This window comes from Corythoichthys intestinalis, chromosome 14, assembly GCF_030265065.1.
Source record: "Corythoichthys intestinalis isolate RoL2023-P3 chromosome 14, ASM3026506v1, whole genome shotgun sequence".
NCBI classification, from domain to species: domain Eukaryota; kingdom Metazoa; phylum Chordata; class Actinopteri; order Syngnathiformes; family Syngnathidae; genus Corythoichthys; species Corythoichthys intestinalis.
In genome coordinates, this window is record NC_080408.1 from 10,799,172 (window position 1) to 10,826,196 (window position 27,025).

Consider the following 27,025-nt stretch of genomic DNA (forward strand, 5'->3'; position numbering starts at 1 on the left):
TTTGACTTTGCAGACTCAACCAAGTTGTGAATCGGACGGTATTTCACTGTATTATTACGGGAGCGTATTGCTGACACCCCTCGCCCTCCAAAATGATAAAATTATGTAAAAACGTGATGATTATCATGTAAAAAAATGTGACACCCTCATGTAAAACATAATAATATCAAGTAAAAGTGTGATTAATATCATGTCAAAATGTAATACTATCATGTAAAATCGTGATTCTATCATATAAAAACGTGATAACTATCATGTTAATTGTGATATTTATCATGTAAAAACATTATACTATTATGTAAAAAAAAAAAACAAGATAAGTATGTAAAAATGTGATACTATGATGTAAAAACGTGACAGTATCATGTAAAAATGTGATAAATATCATGCACTGAAGGAATTCGGCCCCCTGGCCAAGCCGCACGAACCGAGACAGCCGAACCAGTAGGCATCCCGCTGACGCAGCCCCCAGCAAGTCGGCCGGAAGGCCAAACGCCGCGCGTTCACTCCAGCGTTAACCCCTTGTACTGACTCCATTTTGAACGGTTAAAGAAAGCTCACCGAGAACAGGTCGACAATTTATACGTCAACAGTGATCAAAAAGCAAGGCAAAAACAGACGACGGAGAGGCAACACTGGATCGAGGGTCAGCCAAACAACGGATACATCGAAAATGTCCCCGAGAAGCGACAGTTGTTATCTAAATGTTCAATCTTTTGAAAGCTGCGTTGGAGTGGGCCGGGCGGAAGGCGTGCCTGGGTGTTGTCTTGGGATAATCCTTCTGTGTCAGGTTTGGGCGGTCAAGTTCGTGTTTGCCACGGCAACTGAGGCATGTCTTCACGTCCAAGGCACCGAGCTATCAATATGTTACCTTGGTAGGGCGGGGGTGTCCTGACCCCATCGATGAGCTGATGTTTTTCTTTGCTTATCAGGCGAGGGCTGATAAGCTGGTCCACTTGACTGTGTCAAATGGCATGGAGTGAAGTCTGCCTACACTATGGTTAAATGCTTTGCTATAATGAATGTGTTAGACTAATGCAAACAGTTATACGGTGTCTGCGAGAAAAGTAACTATCCCCTTCAGTACGTAAAAACATACTATTTTACAAAAACATGATAACTATCATGTAAAAATGTGATACTATGATGTAAAAACGTGATGCTATCATGTAAAAAGTTGATACTATTTTATATCTTTAAAAAAAGTGATAACTATCATTTAAAAACGTGATACTATTTTATAAAAAAGTAATAATTATCATGTAAAAACGTGATACTACTTTATAAAAACGAGCTAACTATCATGTAAAAACATGATACTGGACTTTTTTCTTTTTGGGGGGAGATTACAGCTATACGCTTCAGTATATTATTATATCGGCATATATGGAATGACATTTCCAGAACACTATTTCGAAATGGTTCTTCCACACAGTAAATGAATAGAGATACATTATATGATTGAACCATTGCGTATTATCTGATTTGTTATCATACAGGGATTACCACAAGTATAATACGCCGTTACTATTTTTATCTCGGTTTAATTACTACCACTTAATTACTATCACTGGCTCTCTTCTACGATTGGCTGGGATAAATCACATGGTTTCTTGCCCTATAAAAGGCTAATAAATACAGCTTGTCCACGCTGTATAGCAGGGGTCTCCAATATGGTGCCTGCAGGCCAGTTGTAAATACAGCTCAACAGTCAGTGATTGGACATTGTGAGTTTGTGAGAAAAGCCATGATTCTTAAATGCAAACATTTGCTATGTTTTTTGTTTCCTACATGCCTAAATCATTGTTGATCAAAATCATTAACATGATCAGATGATGATTGATGATACTGGTCCAAAAAAAATGTAAAAAATTTTTTAAGTTGTCTGTTTTTTTCAACTGAATACAGGACAATTTGCACCGCTGACTCCTAAAATGACAATGGTTTCTCGCAATAAGGTCAGATTTTTACGCTAGTTTGATTACATTTTGGCAACATTTTCGTTAATATTTCTCATTTGAGGCAGGTTTTGGAAGAGAAAAATCTTTTTCTAACGCTATATTTAGTACAGTCCCTGAAAAAAAGTCTTGTCGCTTTTCCATTTGCTAAGAACCTGACTTTTAATTATTCAAGTGGTTTCAGAAATGGCTCATATTAAAGCTAAGACCCTCCCAAATGATGTTGAATGTACAAATACATACTTGTTTCACTGAAAATTTTTTTTATCATTTAATGAAGACATGAAGGTCAAATTTTGGCAAGACAAGTTTTGTCGACAACAGAAAGTAGTGTGAAAATTGAACAAAAAATGTACTTCAAATACAAAAATATGTTACATAACATAAGCGAATTAAGTAGTGGTGCTGTGAGATCCAAATTTAATATTTTGTAAGACTTCCATGGGCTTGAAGGACTGCATCCATGCGGTTCGGCAAGGATTCATACAATTTATTGATGAAGTCATCAGGAACAACAAAGAAAGCAGTCTTGCATGCCTCTCAGAGTTCATCAACATTCTTGGGTTTCGTCTTCCATGCTTCCTCTTTCATCTGGTTCATGTCTGGTGACAGGGCTGGCCAGTCCTGGAGGATCTTGATCTTTCGTGCTTTAAGGTGCTTTTTTTTTTCTAGGGTTGTTCCGATCATGTTTTATTGCTCCCGATCGTTTTAGTTTGAGTATCTGCCGATCCCGATATTTCCCGATCCGATTGCTTTTTTTTTTTGCTACCGATTCAATTCCAATCATTCCCGATAATTTTTCCCTATCATATACATTTTGGCAATGCATTAAGAAAAAAAATGAATAAAACTCGGACGAATATATACATTCAACATACAGTACATAAGTACTGTATTTGTTTATTATGACAATAAATCCTCAAGATGGCATTTACATTATTAATTCTTTCTGTGAGAGGGATCCAGGGATAGAAAGACTTGTGACTTTGTTTATTGTGACCAAATATTGCTATCTAGTGTATTTGTTGAGCTTTCAATAAATGATACTGAAGGCCATGCCCAATGCATGATGGGAAGTGGAACCATGACAAGTGAAACCACGACTGTGCGTAGTGCTACCAATTGATATATCTTCTCTGCGATGGAATAAAATTCAAGGTGTTAAGAAAAAGATCAATTGATACCTTGCTTCCCCACATTGCTTCCCATGATATTTCCAATCGTAGGGAGCGGGATTGTTAGGTTTAAGCCAATTAAAATATGGCACCAAAGGCTCCCAAAATTCACTCTATTCATTGTACGCTGCCTTTTAGCTATCTGTACTGGCAAAACGGCGCCATAACAGATGAAGCTTGTCAATGCGCGAGTGGGTCGTGCAGCGCATGCATTAATTGCGTTAACTATTATAACGTGATACATTTTTTAAAAATTTAATTAACGCCGTTATAGGGATAAATTTAATAACCCTACCTTAAGCCTAAACTAAAGACTCTGGATAAGTGTAACATTTTATGTCTGTAAAGTTAAATACAATTAGAAAACGATTTAATTTAAAAAATATATATATTTAAAAAAGGCATGGCCGATATTTTTTTGCCGATTCCGATACTTTGAAAATGGCGTGATCGGACATCTCTACTTATTAATCTTTTGTCTAGTCTTTAGTCTAGTTTTTGTTGACGAAAACTCAAGACTAATTTTGTCTCGTGTGGGTCGACGTTTTCTAAAAATGTTTTTGTCGTAAAATTAAAAAATTTTACTCCAAAAATAAAGTATTCCAACTATTTCAAATTAACACAGACAGATGAGCACATATTGTAGCATCTACATGGACAACGTCAACTTGGTTATAATACACACTCAGCAGGAAAACAGTGAATTAAATTAATTGTACACACCTGGACACCAAGAACTGTATTTAAAAAAAAAAAAATAGTTGCCCGAGATGTCACGCTAAATGCTAATGCTAATGAGAACGCGAATGCTATGCTAACGCTCTGAATCACCCAGCCAATCATGTCTGTAACGTTAAAAACAATTAGAAAACGATTTAATTAAAAAAATATATATATTAAAAAAAGGCATGGCCGATATTTTTTTGCCGATTCCGATACTTTGAAAATGACGTGATCGGGACATCTCTATTTTTTTCTTAATGCATTGCCAAAATGTATTTGATCGGGAAAAATTATCGGGAATGATTGGAATTGAATCGGGAGCAAAAAAACAAAAAAACAATCGGAACGGGAAATATCGCGATTGGCAGATACTCAAACTAAAACGATCGGCATCGGATCGGGAGCAAAAAAACATGATCGGAACAACTCTAATTAAAAGTCAGGTTATTAGCAATTGTTTCTACAAAATGGATAAGCGACAAGTCTTTTGTCAGGGACTGTATATAAAATATTTTTTCGCCGTTATTCAGTTTCAGCTATCCTAATCCACCAGTAATCCAAATGCGGCGCAAAGGTGTGAGCAGCTGCAGCAGCATTGTTGGATGATGAGTCATCACTGTAAATTCCCTGCCATTTAATCATCTCATTTCGCTAATTAACAGTACTAAAGAAGTCGGCGAAGGGGCAAAAGTGAACGTGAGAGTCACAACACGAAGATGGATATGGAAATGCGGTCCCGCTTTCTATTCACCGAGCCGAGGATCCGACAAAAGAACATCGAGAAAGCAACATGTGACTGGGAGTAGGAGGTTCCCACTGGATGCAACAAGTGCAAGATTCGAGCAGATGCAATTACAGGGTGATGCAATGACGCAAAAGACCGGAGGGGGGGGGGGGGACAAAACAAGACGAGACAAGTTGAATACGAACACAGCAAGGGTGTGGCAACACTGTGCGTCATGCTCTTGTCGTGCTTGCTCCTTTCTTTCTTCTCTTTCATGCAAACATCACCTCTTTTGAAACTTCCAATTCCTGGGTCTGCATGACAATAGGGCCATACCATGCAAAAACATCGATTGGGGGGAGCTGAAGGCAATGCCAAGGGGTTCTGCACACAAGGCCTCACAAAAGCAGTCAGTGCATCTGGTTGTTTAGGCTATGGTATACAGTCGAAAGGATTTGGAGAAATTAACTGAATCGGGGAGACGGTTTTAGTTAGAGTGCGGTGGTCTTTGAGGATTTTTCTTTCTTTCTTTATTGTTTCTCTCTGTTTCAATAAGGGAAGCTTTCTGAAACAAAGGAGTAACAAAAGAAAAGAGAGAGCACACCAACCTTCTCGAAGCTCTGAGGGATGGAAGGGGGTTGATGCGGAACACAATGACGTGAGGAGAGAGAACGAGGAAACACAGAGAGAATAAAAACGGCCAGCGCAAAGCCACACGCACCCACACACCCGCACAAAAATCACACATACACATTGGAGAGGCTACAATCATTACAATTGGCTCAAATGGGATCATTTGGATGCACAATGGTGCCAGAAATGTAAATTTGAGGGGAATATCAATTTATTAAAGGGATTACATTTAATTCCCTGGGTTTGTAATGGTTTAACTAAGGGGTGGGCAAACCTTTTCCGAATAGGTGATATATTTCAAAAAAGAGAGTGGCTCATTTGTACAGTAGATAAGGTTAAAAAATGTTAAATGTGTTTCTAGATAATGAATTAAAAAAAAAAAAAAAAAAATCAGCTAAATCAAACAGAGAGAAAAAAAACTCTACTTTATTCTACCAAGATGTTTTGGGTAAACAATGTTTCAATTAATTACCGGTAATTTTTTACATAATTATGATTTATATATATATATGCACATTATATGGAACTTTTATATGGCGGAAAAAACAGACAAGACTGAAAAAGCAGTTTCTGCTCTTGCATCCGTCTTACAAATAAACTGCTGTATTTTAAGCCAAAAGAAGTGTTTTGTTTGATAGAACAATATGTCTATATGCTGTCATAGCAGATTCATGGCTCAGTAAGCCTCCGAACTATTTTTAATTTGTCCGTTTTACCCTGAAAACCCCCATTTACAGACGTCGCGCAACCGCTTTTGTTTCAACCTAACCATAAAAAGAAATTATATTTATTATTCAAAATGTCTGTCATTCTTAGCTTAGAATCATTAATTGATGTCTAAATTTTAGTTTAAAAAAAAAAAAAAAAACGACTTTAACCCTATATTGCCAAATGTATCACATTTGATACACCTAAAATTTCATGCTTTTGAAACTAATTCAGAATTTTGACATTTCTTTTTGAAAAAAAAAAAAAAATGATGGATGCAAGTCAACACATGCATCTTCAGGTTCCATGAGAAAAAAAAACAGGTGTTAGCAAGGATTAAAGATACTAGGCGCTTATTACACGTATGCATTTTGACTTTTCTTTTTACAAATTTGAAAAAAAGGTTTCATTAAGGCCTTATTTTTCAAATTTGGTGATTTTCTGATAATTGCTTCATATTGGAGGCATTAAAGGGTTAAAAAAAATTATTCACTTGCATATTTTAAACTTTTAAACGAATTAAGTCACAATGAAAAATTTGGCGTCTGTAAAAACCTCATGGATATTTACCTCATAACTATCGCTTAATTGTATTTTTTTGTTACTGTCGCATTTTCCCCGATATGTTAGATGATAAATAATCAATCCAAATAAAGAAAAATTGAAAAAAAAAAAAAAAAAACATTTGAAAGGGTAAATATATGAAAAAGAAAATCTCAACCAATCCTTGATGTCTGCAATTTCTGCATCGCGACCCTTGTTATATAACCATGTTTCACCCATAAAATAACATTAAAAAATCCGGCTGTGGCCATTCACAGCTGTGTCTTGATACTCGGTGATACATGCTACATCGAGTTTTTGGATCGAAACAAGGTAAGTACCCGATAATATCTCGTTAAAATTGTGCCGTCTTTAATTCTGCTCTCGCCTCCAATTAGGGTTTTGCTGTTTAGATTTTTTTTTTTTTTTTTTTCCCAAAAATACCTTCCTGTTCAAAATTTTTGTTCCCCCAGAAAATTGAGATTTTAAGCTTTCCAATGATGTATCACATGCATTTCGGACAATTTTGAAAGTTGGCCAAATTGAGGGTCTCAGAGCGGAACGTCAGGTCACTTGAGTGTTGTCCGCCATATCTATTTTAGAATCTCAGCATGAAAAAACGGTTATTGTTTTTTTTAAACTCAGTAGCCATACATTTTAATTCCCGGAACCAATTTTGGGGTTAAAAAAATTAATAATAATTATAAAGCAAAGATTTCCAGCGAGTGGTACGTCAGCGCCCGAGTGGTAGCAAGTTCAATTAAAATTTACATTAAATTCAATATAACACAAACACGCCATAGACTCCACCATCAGTTGACAAAATTTTGTGCCACGCCTGCAATGATTTTTGGAGTTGGACATATCTGGATATCAGTTAAAGGGTCATTACAGGACAACTCTAGTTCAGAGCATAAGGATGTTCAGATTCCTATTCTCCATGTTCAAGCACCTGAACAGGACAGATTAAAAATAAATGAATTAACTTTAAATTGAATACATTTGATGGAAGACATATTTTTTTTTCCAACTAAAAAACAATGGACCACTGCATATTTGCTGTTTACAAGAGGAAAAAAAAGAATGTAAAAAGTTTTTTTTTTTTAAACAGTCGCCCTCCAGTATGTTGGATCCACTCCACAGTATTTCCTCTATTAAAGTTTTGTTCATATTTTCAAACTGTGCATAACGTTACATTGGCTCACAATCATAAGCAGATTTTAAGGGGGGCCAGGGGGGCAAGTGTCATTGCATGAAATTGACTTTCCTATTTATATAGAAGTTGTAAAGCAATAAATGTGCAACAAAAATAAATGAAATGAACAAAAAAATATATTTTTATGATGGGTCAAAATTATTTTTCGTACAGATCATGTGACTAGCACCTTCGATGGTCATTTGCTTTGAATATAATTTTCAACAACAAAAAATAGCGGAGGGCAATTTTATTTTTCAAATGATTTTTTAATTTTTATTTTTGTTTTGTTTTGATTGAAGCAACTTTTTTGGGGATTGAATGATTTAGACACAAATGTCCTACCCATAATATGGCCCGAACACAAAAAGGATTGCTTCAATCAAAGAAAACTTTTCCAATGAAAAATTAAGTGTTCAAATGCAAATTTTTCAATCTCAAATATTTTTTCGCATTTGAAAAGGTTTTCGATGATTGAAATTTTTCATTTTTTGATTGAGTTTTCTTTTTGAAAAAAAAAAAAAATATATATATTATTATTATAAAAAAAAAAAAAATATATATATATATATATATATATATATATATATTTATTTATTTTTATTTTTTTTTTGAAACAGTGATGTTTTGATTGAATAATAAAGACAAAAACGTCCTAGCCAAAATGTGGCACAAACACAAATCAACATTAGTTCAATCAAAAAAGTTGCTTCACTCAAAAACAAAAAACTTCACTCAAATACAAAAAAAAAATCAATTAAAGAAACATAGCTTTCACATGCTTTTTTTTTTTAGTTCTAAATTTATTTTTGCATTCATTTTTTTTTTTTTTTTTTTCCGAAGCGACTTTTTTTTAATTGAAAATATATATTTTGATTGAAGCAACTTTTTTTTTTTTTTTTAACTGAAGCACCTTTACCTTCATATGACTCTGCACAGGGGATACTATTTTTGACTGGGGTAACTACATTGGCACGACACCGGCGGGCGTACCATAATCAATGGATGACGATCTTGGCGAAAAGTATTGCCTAAGCAGCCTGATTTAGAATTCCCCTCAAGAATGATGGGAAACAAAAAAACGCTCATTATCAACTTATTATTATAAATATTCTTGTAAGTTCATTTTATTGCTGACACTGCGTTTTGGGGTCATCAGCATGTTGTGCCCCACCTGCCCCAAAAAGTCAAACTCCACCTATGCTCACAATATTCAATATAAATTTGGCCTAGATTGCTACTGTATTTTCAACTCATTGGCTGCCATCAACGATGATAGATGTCCAATCCGTTTGAACTGGGAGTGTTGGCAGCAAATGAAATTATCATCATCAGTTCAAATAGATTGAATGTGTACTAGTGATAATGTAATTTGAATTGACATCATGAATGATGGAAAAAAAGCTACTTGATAGACAATCTATCATCGTCAATGGCATTAAAATTGGTGTTTATGACAGCGGTACTTGGAGAGCTAAGTATTTTTTTTAACTGCCGTTTGTTGTAAAATGTTCATGAACCACTCACGGAAAGGCTTAGAAGGCCAGATTAAAGAACAAAGCGGGCCCTGAGTAGTACCTTGTCTCTAGTTTGCCCACCCCTGGTCACATAGCCTCAGGTACAGAATCAATTTTAATAGACAGTGACGTCCCCATGCGGTTAAACCGTGGTGTGTTTGCAACCGCACCCCGGTTTAAAATGGAGAACACCAAACAATATCAACATGTACTGCAGACAATGGGTTGGTTAGTAATATTTGTTGAAAGAGCACAGTAATGGAAAAGACGTGTTTGGTTATAATGCAACAGCACCCGAGCGGTGTTATCACCGTTTTTGACTGTATGTGCGTGTTTTTGCGTCATGTTGTGTTATCAGGCCCTACCTCGCACGTAGAGGTTGGCTGGCGAGGAGTAGCGTACACCTTGAGAATTGGTGGCCACGCACTCATACTTCCCTTGGTCAGTTTCCTCGCTGTTCTCGATCTGTAAAGCTCCTGTGGGGAGAGGAAGTGCAAGAAGAACGATGTTCAGTTGAATCATTTTTAAGGACATTTCTGCTGGCATCCGGCTATCTCTCGGTTCGTGTGTTTGTCGGTCTTTTCCTGTGTCTTGTACACTGTGACCCTGGGGGATTCTTATTTCTGTTGCCTCTACATCCATCAAAGTCTGCTTTGTTATTTTTTATCTATTTTTTTGTGATGCACCTGGGGATTGGACTACAATAAAATATGAGGCAGCTGTGTCGTTCCTATTTTGCTTTGAATTGTGAGGAAAATTTGAGTGATACAAGCCCCGCATTGTGGCAGTGACCTCAATTTAACTCACAAGTGAATATTTCGTAAAAGTAACAGTCTGTTGAATACCACTGCCAGTCGAGGATTACAGGTATTCCCCGGGTTATGAACGAGTTCCGTCCTACGCTGACGACATAACCCGTATTTCCGCGTGAATCGGAATTAACACTTTAAGTAAATCTCAAAATCAATATCCAAAAGTATTGTATCAGTTTTAAATTAAATTTGAAATCAAGCCAAATAGTGTGTTTTTTCCCTCGACTGACGCCGTAGTTCCTTGTTTACTAGTCCATGCATTGTACCTCACGGTCATTTGAGTGCTGGCTTCACAACGTACGAGACCTCTGATAGTTTGTATATTGTGACTAAATATTGCCATTAGACATGTGCCGGTTACCGGTTTCACGGTTTACCGTGGTGTGAAAACGTCGCAGTTTCAAAACCACTAAAATTTTCCGTCATACCTTAGTACGGTATTCGCTATTTTTCATGTGCCAAAATGCAACCGAAGTGGCTTGGTGCGGCAGCGCTCACCCTTCCCGTTTGTTGCCGTGAGTGTTAGTGACTCTATTCTGCTAAACAGCCAGCAAACCCAAAAACAAACCCTCCAAACACAAGGCGTACTTTTCTTCAATTTATTGAGCTCTCAAATCGTGGTGAAATATACAAATGAATACATTTAAAACGTTATACAATTGTATTTTTCCACATGTGAGTAGGTTCAACAGGATAGCAGTAGCACCATGAAAAAGGTCGCCAAAAACAAAACATACATTTTCCTTTCAAATTCAATATACAAACTAACTAAAACTTACAAAGACGAATGTTAGCCTAGGCTAAACTGGGAGAGCAGCTTAGTCGACGTTTTATGTCTCACAGCTGCTAAGGGAGAAACAAGCTTGAATGAAGGGCGGGAGAAAAAAAAAAAAGGATCGCGTCAAAGATCGCTAATTGCGAAAGGAGGTCTCACTCCTCACTTTTTGTTTTAGATGAAACCTTTCCTCAACAATATTTACATTTTAACTAACTTATACATTTTTAACTAACTTATTAACTTATGAATTCTTTGTTCTTTTTAACACAAAGGCATGACATGGAGAAGAACGTTGACACAGTGGCTGAAAATGGCGAAACTTCAGCTTCTCCCCCTCAAAAAAAGTCATACAGTATATATTTTTAATCTTATTTAGAAGAGTTTTTACTTTTTTATAGCAATTATTTTGTTCTTGCGCTAATATTGAGCAACTTGAGCTGTGGGTATAGTCTAGGTTCTATTTATTTTAATTTTATATAAAATATTTGTTATTTTTTGTTAATTTATTTATTTTCACATTAATTTATTTTCACATTATATTCATGTTCCAATTTGCAAATATGTTCTGAAAAAAAAACCTGTTCAATGGAAAAAAGTTTTTTTTATTCTTTTTTTTTTTGTTTTGTTTTTTTTAAAACCCATACATCTCAAAATTTTGGAGCTATAATTGCAATACCGTGATACCGTGAAACCGCGGTATTTTTGCTCACGGTTATCGTACCATCAAAATCTCATACCGGCACATGCCTAATTGCCATCCAGTGTCGGCACATGCCTAATTGCCATCCAGTGTATTTGTTGAACTAAAGGAAATGTTTGAATAGAGTTTGATCAAAGTCTGAGTAAGTTTAATGTGTATTTTGCATTGCTATTTTGACTGGGAATGCCACTGTTGCACTGTTGTTTAACTGTGAGAATAGGGCCTCATTACCGTAATTTCCCGAATATAACGCGCACCCCCCCCCCCCCCCCCCCCAAATCAACTTGTAAAATCATGGTGCGCATTATAAACGGGTACATGGATGGAGACAGAAATATATTTATATATATATATATGACATATACATATAAACCGATTTTTTTTTTTTTTTGACACGGCCACGTTGTGTTGAGGAAACGTATGCGGGGACCCGTTGCCGACCATTACGGTACGTGACGTCACCATTTTATTTCGGTAATACTTCACTCTAATCGGCCGAATGATTTCGTCTGTGTTAAATTCTGCTTTTTTCACTCTTCACAAAGCACAGAATTTACTTTCTTGAACTCATTTGAGTCAACGTTTATTGCAGCTCCGCAACTCGGACCATAACAAATGTAAGCACACACACTTCCTGTGTCCGTCAACTATGTCTGTCCCTCGGGAAACTCAAACCCAAATAACAATAGTTCCTATTGTTACTGTCGTGTCAACAGCGATGAGCTCTCACGGATTTCCGACTTACGTTCTCACTTTCATGTTACCGTATCAATCCATGGAAAAAACATTTATTCATTATGATGAAACAAGCAAGTTATACAGCAGCCTTTAAAAGAAAAGTCACATCTGTTTTGTTTTCTCCTAGATTCTGGTAAGTTGGAGAACTTGTCAAATCATATTATTACCGTAAATATTGTCAGTTTATGGTAATGTTTTGAACTACCAATGTGCTATGCTTGTGTTGTGTTTCACCAGTCAGTAAAATAACATTTCTGTATCTGTATACAAGCTCTGTTTTCTTGTATTCTTCTATTTAAAACTGAAGTCCGGCCGTCATTTTGACAGGTTGCAATTCACACCCCAGACCACAGGGTAGCGAGTGAGCATATTAATTAGCTATTGTCTCTCTTAATGCATGACGTCGTTGGCTATTCTGTCAGAATATTGTAGCGTCACCGGGGTCTGGCGGCGGCACCGTGATTGACACATCAACGCGAGGTTCTTATTGGTGCACCCGGTGTGCCAGCGCGTCATCCAATTGGTGGACTAGATTGCCGCCTGTGTATAGACCCCAATCACATGACGTCACAACTCCGCCCCCCTGACTGGAGCTGCCATATTGTCCGTCAGCTCGTCGTGTTTACACATTACCGCTACGTACATGCCTCCTATTACGGCGTGTTTTTCTGCTCGTTAACATTAATAATCAAAATAGTGAAGGCGTGTGTGGCGGTTGGTTGCAGTAACAGAGAAGATAGACGGAGAGACTTGAAGTTCTACCGTATTCTGAGAGACCCGAAGAGGAGAGCGAGATGGACTGCTGTAATTCGACAAGAAATCTGGGCACCAAACGATCACCACAGACTATGTAGTAGTCATTTTATATCTGGTAAGATGCATTTAATATATATTTAGAAGATTTTGGGCTGACAACCACAATTAAGATCAGTGTGTGACGTTGGTGATTGGGGTCTATATAGTTGCCTCTTTTTCTTTGGGGGCGGAGTTGTTGTTTTGTTGATGTTGTTGGCGGTAAGCAGAGTAAAAAGAGGGAGAAAAATAGCACGACTTCCGTGTCTAATTTTTCGCCGCCAAGCAAGCACTACAATATTACTTAAAAATGAATGAAAACTAAATACTATTGAATATGTCATCATTATCATTTTAAAAATTTAAGTGACGGATAAAAATAGATTATGACCGGATTTTTATGAGCCTGTCAGTCAAAATGACAGACAACGAAAAAGTCTAGCGCAACCTCTGGCTTTCACTAAATGATACTCATTTTTGTTGTGAAGGAGTTGCCGAAGCTTATGCCATTAAACGGTGCAGTCCAATGAACTCCTGTCTCCACTCGCCTTTTGTAATATTCTGATATAAAATTATCCGAGGCAACCTGAAGTGCACGCGGCGCCAATGCTGTTTACTCACATGATGCAGGAGTGAGAATTTCAGCCTGCCAAGAGCCGTAAGGTGTGTTAATGTTGAAGCTGAATGTGCTAATAAAGAAACAATGTGCCAGCACGTCGCGTGTGGTATACCTTTGTTAAGAAAAAGCACAAAACAAGACACTTTTCTCTCAAGTGCGTCATTGTAATCTGTTTGAGGCAATGCATGAGCGGGTCATTCCGCGCATGCGTTAAATGCGTCAAATATTTTAACGTGGTTGATTTTAAAAATGTATTACCGCCCGTTAACGCAATAAATTTGACAGCACTAATACATAGCTATGCTTAAATTTATCAAGTAAAGGATTATTAAGTGCAAGTGCCCATATCGACAGAACATGTTTTTGCTGTGTTTTGAATGAATTATACTACACCAAGGCCCCGCCATGCAGTATAAACTGTGACCCAAATGTGACTTTATACAAATACAAGAATGTTCATGATTCAAAAGAAGTCCCCAAATGACTTTTTGTAAACCTTGAAGAAAGCTCTATTACTTTTCCTTTTGGTTTTAACAGGGCGGCAGTACACAGTACCCCACAGCAACAACGCAATGATACTCTTTAACTCATCCACTTGCTTTTATTATTTCCTCAATTTTCATCCTCCCACTTTCTGTGTCTCCCTAAACTAAAATTATTCCCAACATTTGTCAGATGTTCTTTTCTTCATCTGGTTTCAAAGACTTCTATTCTTACCGCTATTTTATTCCCCCTATTGCTAACGGGCCTTTTGAATTACCAGCAGTGATTTTTTTTTTTCCTTGCAGCCTTCTGTGCCACATTCATCTCATCCGAAACTGACTTTGACATGAAGCCTGAGGAGGAAGTACAAAACAGGGGTTTACACTCTGCTGCATTGCACTGAGAAAATATCAAAAAAAAGGCATAACAATTTGAAATACACACACACAAACATGCTCACCCCAGAACAAAAGGAACCCACACAGTCTCACTCACACATGTGTACACGATATTTTATAGACACATTAAAGCCCTCAGGCTGGCTAAATATATCTGCGCTTTGTCGGAAAATATATAGAAGCTGATATAGTGTACAAGCTGCACTAAAGCATAACCATGACTGTTATGGAGTCATGAACCAAAGAAATGCTTTATATCTAAGCATATGGCAGAAAACACAGACGAGTCTGAAAAAGCAGTTTCTGCTCTTGCGCTCGCCTTTAAAAGAAACTTCTGTATTTTAAGCCAAAACAACGGTTGTGTTTGATAGAACAATATGTCTATATGCTGCCATAGCAGATTCATGGTGCATTAAGCCCCCAAACTATTTTTAATTTGTCCGTTTTATCCTGGAAACCCCCGTTTACAGACGCCGCGCAACCGCTTTTGTTTTAACCCAGCCATAAAACGAAGGTAATTAAATATATTTCTTATTCAAAATCTGTTGTTTTTTATCTTAGAATCATTAAATAAGTCTCATTTTTTGTTAAAAAAAAAAAAAAAAACTTTAAAAAATTACTCACTCACATATTTTAAACTTTCAAACAAATCATGTCACAATGAAAAAAATGGCGTCTGTAAAAAAGTTACAGATCTCTACCTCATAACTATCGCTTAATTGTATTTTTTTTGTTACTGTCGCATTTTCTCCGAACTGTTAGATGATAAATATTCAATCCAAACTTAGAAAAATTGGAAAAAAAAAAACGTTTAAAAGGGTAAATATATGAAAAAGAAAATCTCAACCACTCCTTGATGTCTGCGATTTCTGCATCGCGACCCTTGTTATATGACCATGTTTACCCATAAAATCCCCCAAAATCCGGCTGTGGCCATTCACAGCTGTGTCTTGACACTCGGTGAGACATGCTACATGGAGTTTTTGGATCAAAACAAGTTATATACGCGATCATATCTCGTTAAAGTCATGGCGTCTGTAATTCTGCTCTCGCGTGCTCTCACCTCCAGATATTTTGCTGTTCAAAAAACATTAAAAAAAAAAAAAAAAAAAATGCCCTGCTTTTCAAAATTTTTCTTCCCCCAGAAAATTGAGATTTTAAGCTTTCCAATGATGTATCACACATGCATATCGGACAGTCTTGAAAGTTGTCTAAATTGGGGGTCTCAGAGCAGAACTTGAAGTCACCTGAGTGTTTTCCGCCATAAGGATATGGCGGAAAACACAGAACAGACTGAAAAAGCAGTTTCTGCTTTTGCACTCCCCTTTGAAAGAAACTTCTGTATTTTAAGCCAAAACAACGGTTGTGTTTGATAGAACAATATGTCTATATGCTGCCATAGCAGATTCATAGCACATTAAGCCCCAAAACTATTTTTAATCTGTCCGTTTTATCCTGGAAACCCCCGTTTACAGACATCACGCAACCGCTTTTGTCTCAACCCAGCCATAAAACTAAGGTAATTAATTATATTTATGATTCAAAATGTCTGTCATTTTTAGCTTGGAATCATTAATTGATGTCTAATATTATGTTACAAAAAAAAAAAAAAAAAAAAAAAAAAAAAAAACGACTTTAAAAAATTAAAAAGTCACGGATATCTACCTCATAACTATCGCTTAATTGTATTTTTTTTTTGTTACTGTCGCAATTTCTCCGATATGTTAAATGATAAATAATCAATCCAAACAAAGAAAAATTGAGAAAAAAAAGTTTAAAAGGGTAAATATATGAAAAAGAAAATCTCGACCACTCCTTGATGTCTGCGATTTCTGCATCACGACCCTTGTTATATGACCATGTTTCACCCATAAAATCCCCCAAAAATCCAGCTGTCGTCATTCACAGCTGTGTCTTGACACTCAGTGATACATCCTACATGGAGTTTTTGGATCGAAACAAAGTAAGTACGCGATAGTATCTCATAAAAGTCATGGCGTCTGTAATTCTGTTTTCGCGTGCTCTCACCTCCAGATAGGGTTTTGCTGTTTAAAACTTTTTTTTTTTTTTAAATGCCCTCCTGTTCAAAAATTTTCTTCCCCAGAAAATTGAGATTTTAAGCTTTCCAGTGATGTACCACACATGCATATCGGACAATTTTCTCTCAGAGCAGAACTTCAAGTCACCTGAGTGTTTTCCGCCATATTTATGCGTAGTCAGTCTTGCTATCAAGTCGGCTTAAAAATTTGATAGCTACAATGCGACCGTATGCAGCGTCTGCCCCCTTCCTCCCTTGTCCACCATTTACAACTTTCGGTGCCTTGGAAGGGCAATGAGCATCACAAAAGACACCCAAGCTTCCACCTCTTCAACCTGTTACCCTCTTGCAGGCGCTACGTGGCCATGCCAGCCAAAACAAACAGACCCGAGACGGTTTCTTTCCAACAGCTGTCACCATACTCAACTCAAGTTTGCACTGAAATGTCACCGTCATTGCACTGCTAATGCCACAACATTCTCACATGCATCTCACTAAGTAATATGTCCTCAGACATCTGTTTCAACTTAGGTACTACAAAATCTGGGTAATGCATTTTCAGTATTTGCACAGTTACGTTATAGGAGCCATATTCCTGATTTGTTTTATTTTATGTAATTTTACCTCTTGCCACTAGGGGCTGTAAGTAAAAACCTAACATTTTTCATGCAGCTGTGAACGTTAGGGGCAAAATCGAAAGAAAGGCTACATTGTGTGAATTTTCCGAACATTTCTGAATCAGTCAAAGCGTGTGGGGCGTGAAAAAATACGAATTTTACATGTGGGGAGCTTTTGCTTTGCAAAGCATCCCCACAGATTAATGGCTGCCGCTGACGGTGATAGATTCACAGAGCTGTTCATTAATTATGGAGAGGATCTGGTGGAGGTAAATGTTCTTGTTAAAATTTGTGATCCAAGTCCAATTAGAACAAATCAAAAGGTGCACTTGGCTGCCCCCCTTTTTTTTTTTTTTTAACTGAAGTTAAAAAAAAAATCGCTGTCACCTTCTTCCACAAGCATTCCAAATCACTGGAAAGACATTTGCATTCTTGATATCTTGTTAAAGTTTAGTTGCAGTCATGAAATCACTAGACATCGATGTCCAATGTTGCAATGAGTGTTACTTTGCATGCCATCCTGAGTTAAAACAGCTGCATAAAGTTGGTTTAATGAACACTGTTTATCCTGTATTTCCTTTTTAAATTTAATGTAGTGCAATGCTGCTGTGTAGAGACAATAACATTCGTAGCAAATTTAATAATAGTGAACTCTGTATCATTTATAATTGCATTCATGTCTCGAATGATTTCATTCAGTTCTTCTCACACAGTTTACAGCACATGCCACCAACATTAACTCAATGTCTGCCACTGACGGCGCAAGACGTCTAATCCATTTTGGCACTGAAACATTACTATTCAATGCCAGTTCTTCAATTTAAAATTAACTGGATGTCTCTTATTGTCAGTGGCATGCAATGAGTTGAAATACCATAACATTCCGACTATAAGGCGCATCTGACTATAACCAGCCACCCACCAAATTTGACACGAAAATGACATTTGTTCTTAGATGAGCCGCACTGGACTATAAGCCGCAGCTGGCCTCACCGTATTATGGGATATTTACCTCAAAAGATATTAACCGGTAAAACTTTATTTGACAGCGTTATCATAAGACTGTCTAACACCAAATGAACCACAATGAAGCTTTGAACCAATTGGCTGCAAAGCTTCATTGCTTCAAGAAGCTTCATTTGGCCATCGCTGCTCCCTTGGGGGAGACAGTCAACCACTGCTGCCACCTGCTGTCAACACTGTTAGCATCCAACATGCCTCCTAGCATGCATTGCAGCGCTACGGATGTAAATAACAATCAAAATTCATGTTCTGTGCTAATTATTTCTTCACTTAGTGTTCCAGCTGTTTCATTAAGTGCTAGATTTGGTATTTAGTAGGGCTGTCAAACGATTAAAATTTTTAATCGAGTTAATTACAGCTTAAAAATTAATTAATCGTAATTAATCGCAATTAATCGCAATTCAAACCATCTATAAAATATGCCATATTTTTCTGTAAATTATATATATATTCTGTAAAATAAATTGTTGGAATGGAAAGATAAGACACAAGATGGATATATACATTCAACATACGGTACATAAGGACTGTAGTGGGCATTTCACTCTACTGTCATTTAAATCTGTCTATGCTGTCCTCACTCCGAAGCGTCTACTTTTTCAAAGCTTGACAGCTAGTGAACGACGCCTTAATAATCAGACTTCTTCCTTTTTCATCTGATTTATTGATAAAATGGCCTCAAACCATTGTCCTCTGTAGACTGTCGTACAACTACAAAAAGAAAGTACACAAGCATTGCACTAGCAACAACGTTAGCTTAGCACGCTATACAGGTTCACTAAACATAAACAAAAAGCGTCTCATACAAAAAATATAACATTTCGCTTACTAACATAATATGTACATTATTTACAACAACCATACTTACGGACAAATCTTGTCCAAGGATCTTATAAGCACAACATTACAACGTAGGCGTCAGCCCGAGACGTCGTGCAGCCATATTGAACTAGCAAGACAACAATAAACCATGTCGCAAAGTCACAAGAGTTCACTGTTAGACAGAACAAAAAGCCTTGCTGTAAAATTTACCAAAAGGCAGAATACTGTCTGAGCGGGACATGTGCGTTAATTGCGTCAAATATTTTAACGTGATTAATTAAAAAAAATAATTACCGCGCGTTAACGCGATAATTTTGACAGCCCTAGTATTTAGCAACACTTTATTTGACACGTACACCATAAAACTGTCATAATAGTAGTGGTGTCAACAATAATCAATGCTGCGATGCATCCTGATGCGGGGCATGGACGATTCGATTCGATGCGGGCAACAAGCCGAATCGATTCAGCACATTTTAAAATATATAAGTATGTTAAAAAATCTTCCCTGAACAATTCCGGTGATGCAACGGATTTGGTTTCCCCATTTGTATTATTATTCTCATGTTTACCTGTAGAGTAGAGCCTAGTTCGGGCCTAAAAAATTCAGCCCGACCCGACCGGCCCGCGTGTATTAAAGCCCGACCTGGCCCGAGCAATTAACTTGCAACCCCGAGCCGAAAAAAACCCCGAAATTTTGTTTTTTTATTTGTATGCCCGAGCCCGAAAAAAGCCCGAAATTTTACTTTTTATTTGTAGGCCCGAGCCCGACCCCCCCCCCCAAAAAATGTACGTTTTATTTATGCCGGAATGCGATGCATGGTTGCGTTTTGTGTGATCACATTTGTGACGATACCTATGTGCATAATGATAACAAATTAAAGCCTGTCTTTTGTAACAAAATCTCCCATTTAAACAAGACTGTAAGATGCATATTCAATAAACATTTATATCTTTTATATTTGTGTGTCCGTTCTATCAGGTGGATAGTTCATGCGTCACTTCCTCGGCAAAATGCAATAGAAATTTATTTTAATTTCTTCGAGTTGGCAGAAAAAACCCACAAGTTTTCTTAATGTTTAAATAGTCTACATATTTTTATGATAATTATAAATGCATTTACACAACGAAATAACGCTGGAATGGTTTGTTAGATGTATTTCTGTGAGGGATATTGTGCTCACTATATGCGCCTCTCTGACAAGGAGAGGAACAGCAGAATATTCAAAAATAAACTAAAATACTTTTAAATAACATTCTTTATTTTAATAACTCGCATCAGAACACACAAAAGAACAACCTGCCTTAAGGAGCACTGAAAAAAAAAAAAAAAAGACGTTTTAAGGAACACCATGAACTCCACGATGTCCTGCTTAGCACGAAGAGGTGCAGCCCTTGAAACAAATGATAATAACGATGTTTGACTATTAGGCCAGTACAGTTTTTAAAATGCCTGCTCAGTCTTTCTGCTCTCGTGCGAGAGCAAAGCGCCACATTTGTTGCATTCGGCAAGGCCGACAGTTTTCTGTAGCATCTTCCACTATCAATTTAAATCCTTTCCACACACCACTCGTGGATTCTTGCCTTTTCAATCCCACCGTCTTTACTTTGCTTTTCACCTCTTGCGGCTCTATATCGAAATTCAAAAAGGAAATACCAGGATGCAGCGTTGCAGACTCGCGGAGAGCGCCAAGAGCGGGTGGGGAAGATTAAAAGGAGGGCGGGGCCACGGCGTTCATGTGCGCAAACAACTCACTGGCTCATGTTTGTGATTACCAAAGCGCCTTCTCTCTGTTTTATCCAATTTATTTATTTTATAACAAGTATTCCTTAGTTTAACATCCATTCATCATTTTAGTATACAAATATATATTTATTTTTTTAAAAGTTAGCAAGAGTCGGCCCGACCTGACCCGACCCGAACGTAAATGGTTGACATTTTGTGCCCGGCCCGGCCCGAAATTCGGTCGGGTTCGGATTCGGTCTCAAGATCTAGGCTCTACTGTAGAGGGAGCTACTTTACATTCAAATATCAATCCATTCCCCGGACTGATATTGCGATAAAGAAGCTGCTGCACTACAATATTTTCTTTGTCATTTTCTTTAATATTTACTTGAATATTTTTATTGATAGGTCGTTGTGACTAAAATACAGTGACTGTTATTATTGATTTTGCACAGGAGTTCAGATGTTGCACTGTGTGAAAGGCTGCTACTGTGTGTAAAAAAAAAAGAGAAAGCTCTGGTCTCATTCAAAGCACTAATTAAATTCTGTGATTTTTTTTTTTTAATATATATATATATATATCTGAAAGTATTTTCATTTGACTTCAACCAGGAGTGACACAAGAGCCAATAAAAATTTGTTTAATGTCTGATCGCTTGTGTTGATTCATGATTCACGAAAAATATGCTTTGCTTCAGAATTTTCATGCATCCCAGGCTTTAATGCATCGCGATGCATTGCCAAATCGAACCGAATCGAATCGTGACCCTCTGAATCGAATCGAATCGGATCGTGGCCCTCCGAATCGTAATCGAATCGAATTGTGAGGGCAGTGCCGATGCACACCTCTACATAATAGCATCATAATTATGACATGAAACTGCCATGAGCATTAACCCTTGAGAGTCGAAGGACGCGCCGGCGCGTCCTCAGCGCACGTCGTCTTTGAAGCGCCCTCACGTTTTAATTACGTCACCCACATGCCGTTGGTTGGTCTCGTTTTAAAGTGCGGAAGTTGCGGTTTACTCTCATTATTTGAAGTCAATCGACCAACTAAAACGTGAGATATTGTCATTTAAGTTTTATAGTTTTATTGTCCTCTCAAAAAAACATTAAATCGCTGCATGGATCATTTGTTTATGTCTATATTTCCATCATTTCTTGTCCTTTTTCAAAACGGAAGCTCCATGAGAAAGACACAAATCAAACGAACCCTTTCGAAGTCACAGTGGAAGCACAAAATGCGTTTTTTTTATCAATATAACTGCCGTGCGAGGTTCCACCGAACGAGAGGGAGGAGTGTTCTGAAGCAGCGAGGTGGCGAGTGACGGCCGTTTGGATCGAGCGAGTGACTTTGTGTGACTTTGAGAATGAACGGAAAACTAAATTTAGCGCAAGCAATTGTGCTTTTTGATCAACTTGAGGAAGAGGATGGTCCAAATTCGTCATCATCGTCTTCGGAAGAGTCCTCGAGTGAAGATAGTGACGGATTTGAACACGTGGGTGACGCCATCGACGAGCAGAGGTAAACCAACTCACTTTTTTTTTTTTTTTAATGCTGAAAAAGTTTCTTTTGATATTGCAAGACAAAGTTAATTTTGATGCAATATAAGTGTGTGTTTGTGTATATAATAATAAAATGTGCATATCAGATCAAAGTCGTACGTGCACTATGTGTATCCCAGGCAGGAATTTATAATTTGTGGTGTTCTTCTTTCTATATGAAGATTAGGGATGTAGCACATATTCAGCTATGGTATTCTTTCTATTGTCATACATATAGATTTCCATTATTTTTTAATGCTGTATATCTTTTTATTTTATACTTTATTATTTTCATAAATACTGACTTTTTTTTTCCATGTACATTTATAGTGACAATGAAAGTAAAGTGAAATGAAAATGGAAGGGTGGAAAGAGGACCGACACCCCATGGAAGTGTGGGCTGTGTGATGTAGCCCTGTGTCTAATTCCAGGACGAAACTGCTTTTCGGAGTGGCATGCCCGAAAAAAATGTAACTTGTTTATTGTAAATATTTTTGAAAATACTTTTTTTCCCAATGTTATATATATATGTATATTTTTTTCCCACAATCAGTCTTCTCAATTTGTGTATATAAATGTGTGTTCAAGAAGCTTGATTGTGTGTACATAGTTTTCATCAGGTGATGGGCCGCAATACCTAAACTCATAAAGAGATGGCCTCTAAACACTTTTTGTGTTAGATGGTATATATTTTTTCACTGTTCTTCACTGTTTGGTCTGCTGTATATAACCTGTTTTGACAGAGCATGTATAAAGGCAAAAAACGCCTATGGCTATACCTGTTGTTTATGTTGAATTGTCAAATATAAGACTATTTATTCTAAATTTTTTTGGTTGAACGTTCATCCTAACATGTTGAATAAATATTACAAAGTTTCAAAAAGGTTCGTTACGCATGTTTGGTTGTCAATTGGACATCAATATTAAAAATTTTGACAAACCGATTTTGGAATTTTTGGTCTTTTTGGGCCCAAAATGATGATTCATAATTGGTCAGTGAAGGAAACAACAGTTTGGACATGAAGTTCAAGGTGTCACAAAAAAGGGACCAAACCAGGCCATCGTAAACAATTCTTTGAAATATAAAGGCAACTTCAAAGGCATGCAAAATCAGACAAAATAGGCCCAGACCTTAAAGGGTTAATGAATGCTTATGACAAATGTAATTTTGTGTTTCGGCAAATTATCTCACTTTTGAATGGGTGTAAAAGATACGAGCTGTGAGTCGAGGTACATAAACAAATGAGTAGCGATAAAACCTGCTGAATGTCAGTAATAGGATGACCTATAAGAAGAGAAAGTTGACGAAGGAGGAATCTAGTAAGCAGTTAAAAGAGCCAGACTGAGATATGATCTCCGTCAACCCGGTTGCAGTAAAAATGGAGGAAGGTGTATCATGACTGCCAGGCTGAAACGATACCGCTTAAACTGATAGCTCCACCGGTTGAAATGGAGCACCGGGAGTCAACTGAGGGTGGACGCTTCCTTCCCTGAACGGAACAAGATCAGCTTCAAATCTTTGAAATCAATCACTTTTTGTTTTTTTTGTTGTTTTTAAATCCTTCTCTGAGCTGCTTCGTTTCTACCTGGTGATGCACTTTACTTTGGAGACAGCCAGTTCTCTGTCAAATATCTACAGTTGGTTCAAAATGTTGCTGCTACTGAAGTTACCAGGGAGGAGATTCACAAGCGGATTTTAAAGGGGGGCTAAGGGGGCCAGGCCCCCCCTGGTGGCCAAAAAGTCATTGCATGTAATTGACTTTCCTATATACATATTTAAAAGTTTTAAAGCAATAAAACTGCAACAAAAAGGAATGAAATGAACAAAAAAATATACTTTTAAAATGGGTCAAAATTATTTTTCGAGCACCTTAGATGGTCATTTGCTTTGCATATAATAAATATATATATATATATATATATATATATATATATATATATATATATATATATATATATAAATTGCTTCAATCAAAGAAAACCTTTCCAATGAAAAATTAGGTGTTCAAATGCAAATTTTTCAATCTCAAATATTTTTTCGCATTCAAAACCTTTTCCTGTGATATAAATTTCTTTTTTTGATTGAAGTGATTTTCTTTTTGAAAATCTATATTTTTTGAAGAAACTTTGAATAATAAAGACATAAATGTCCCAGCCAAAATGTGGCCCAAAAATAAATCATAACTTCAAAGTCAATCAAAAAATAAAAACTTTACTTCAATACAAAAAATAATAATAATAATAAAATCAAAGAAAAATAGCTTTCACATGCATTTTTTTTTTTTAGTTATTGTTAAATTTTCAATTTTATTTTTGTATTCAAACACATTTCTTTCTGATTGAAGCTACATTTTTTGGTTGAAAATATATATTTTGATTGAAGCAACTTTTTTTTTTTTGATTGAATAATAAAGACACAAATCTACGTCCATATGGCTCCGCCCAGGGATACAATTTTTGACTGGGGTAACTACATTGGCATGACACCGGTGGGCATACCATATTCAATGGATGACGATCTTGGCGAAAACTATTGCCAAAGCAGCCTGATTTAGAATTTTCCTCAAGAATGATGGTAAGAAAAAAAACGCTCACTGTCAACTTATTATTATAAATATTCTTGTAAGTTAATTTCATTGCTTACACTGCATTTCGGGGTCATCAACATGTTGTGCCCCCCATACCCCAAAAGTCAAACTCCGCCTATGAGGAGATTGAGCTTTTTCTGTTGCCGGGTTTCTAAGTATCCCAGTACACATTTGGCATTTTTACAACTTTCTCAAAACAAGGGCTAGAAAACAAAAGTAAAACGTAGGAGTAGTCCACTATATATGTGCAATCAACTGAGAAATGCAATCAGTAACTACCACATAACCTTAAAAAAATGAATTAAAATGAAGTGCAGCAGCATTTTAGCAGCCATAACAATCTGTTTCAAAAGGAGGAAATATCAGTTTTTTGCAATCGAGAGAGCAGAGAGATAAAAAAATCCAGCCGGACCCGACATGGCCCGCTGGTATTGAAGCCCGACCCGGCCCGGGCTCGATCAATTAACTAGATTTGCAGGCCCACCCGATTTTTTTTTTTTTTTTTTTAAATTTGTTGGAGTGACGTGGAAAAAAAACGCAGCAGCAGCAATCTATTTTCATTTCTTCGAGTTGGCAGAAAAAAAAAGTTTTCTTAATGTTTAAATAGTCTACATATTTTTATGATCATTATAAAAGCATTTACACAACGAAATAACGCTGGGAAAGTTTAATATTAAAAAAAAAACAACAAAAAAAAAACATGCGATTTTGCAGACACACAGAGGAGAAGATTCAAAAGGATCACATTTGTGTTGCCTTTGTGTGCATAAATAAAAGTGTCTTTCGTAACGAATCGCAAGCACCACAGCGGGAGGAGAAGAAGAAAAAGCGGGCGGCGCCACTGAATTCATGTGCGTGCACAAGCAAATGCACAATACAATTTTTTATTTATAATTTATTAGTCCAGCGCGGCGACCCGACCCGACCCGACCCGAACGTGAGTGCTTAACATTTTGGGCCCGACTCGACCCGACCCGTTCGGGTTCTGGCACAAGATCTAACCTCTAAGAGATAGGACATAACATAACAATGGCTGAAGCGGAGAAAGAGGGAGCGAGAAAGATTATTGATGCACCTAAGACATTGAAAGCAGACATCTGGAGACATTTTGGCTTCTACAGGTTGGTGGGAAACTTGACCAGAGTTATGCAGTGTGTAAAAAATGAAACATGAGAATAATAATACAAATGGGGAAACCAAATCCGTTGCATCACTGGAATTGCGCAGGGAAGATTTTTGAACGTACTTATATATTTTAAAATGCGCTGAATCGAATCGTCCATGCCCCGCATCGGGATGCATTGCCGCATCGATTACTGTTGACACCACTATAATCGGCATATCTTTTGTGAGCACCTTTAGAGGTCATTCTATCCCCCCCTTCAGAATAGGCTTGTCCAGTTGGACAAAACAGTTGTTGCTTGTTGGAGAGTGGACCGCTCAGGCAGGCAATCGGGCGGACAACCTTTTTAAAATCTTCCAAAAGCTGCAGTTTGCCTACATTACAAGGGGCGGTGTAATAAAAAAACAAAACAAAACATTTTATATGCGGTGACATATGACACTTCGCCCTTTTCCCGGGGCTAAGTGTTGGAGGTTGTTGCCCAAGCAATTTTTCCTTCTGCGCCTTCTTTGCGCCCACATGAGAGTGACGCAATTCCTTTGCAAGACCCACCAAGAAGTCCACCTGTCTCTCTTATATTCAAAATGCTAATTACAGCTATCCGGAGTGAAACCCCTCTTCACACCTAGGCAGCGACACCACAGGAGCGTGTAGGGCGGTGACCTACTTGATTGCTTCTTTGAGTGGTCTGTTGTTTGACAAAGCCCAATAGTCAGTTTGGTATCGGGGTCATTTGACGGCTTTCTGGTATTTCTTTATAGCCCCCCAAAAAAACGGGAGTCCTAGTGTTAAAGCAAACCTTTGAACTTGTTTTAGTATCGTAACGCCAGCGAGTGAAAGCTGGGCCAAAGTTTATTCTCGTGTGTCCTTTTATCCTTCTTTTTTTTCCCTCCTCAGACAAAACTTTTTTTCTCTTTTGCTCTGCCATCTTTGCAGATTTCGCGTGAAAGCGTTCGCAAATCGGGAGAGAGGTGAATTGACGCATGCCGTAAAGCAGTCAGCACATTTGTAGTTCTTTCCTCAACGTTAATTAGTGCCGGTGAATGT

The 27,025-nt window shown here is 37.2% G+C and overlaps 1 protein-coding gene across 10 annotated transcripts in view; it reads right to left on the minus strand.

The window, feature by feature from the left end:
• Positions 1-27,025, minus strand: part of LOC130929666 (receptor-type tyrosine-protein phosphatase S-like) — a 311,121-nt gene that overhangs the window by 133,135 nt on the left and 150,961 nt on the right. For all 10 annotated transcript variants that reach the window (XM_057857028.1, XM_057857025.1, XM_057857027.1 and 7 more), the window contains exon 6: positions 9,542-9,652. In XM_057857028.1, the coding sequence (XP_057713011.1) occupies positions 9,542-9,652 (111 nt within the window). The remainder of the gene's footprint in view (positions 1-9,541; positions 9,653-27,025) is intronic.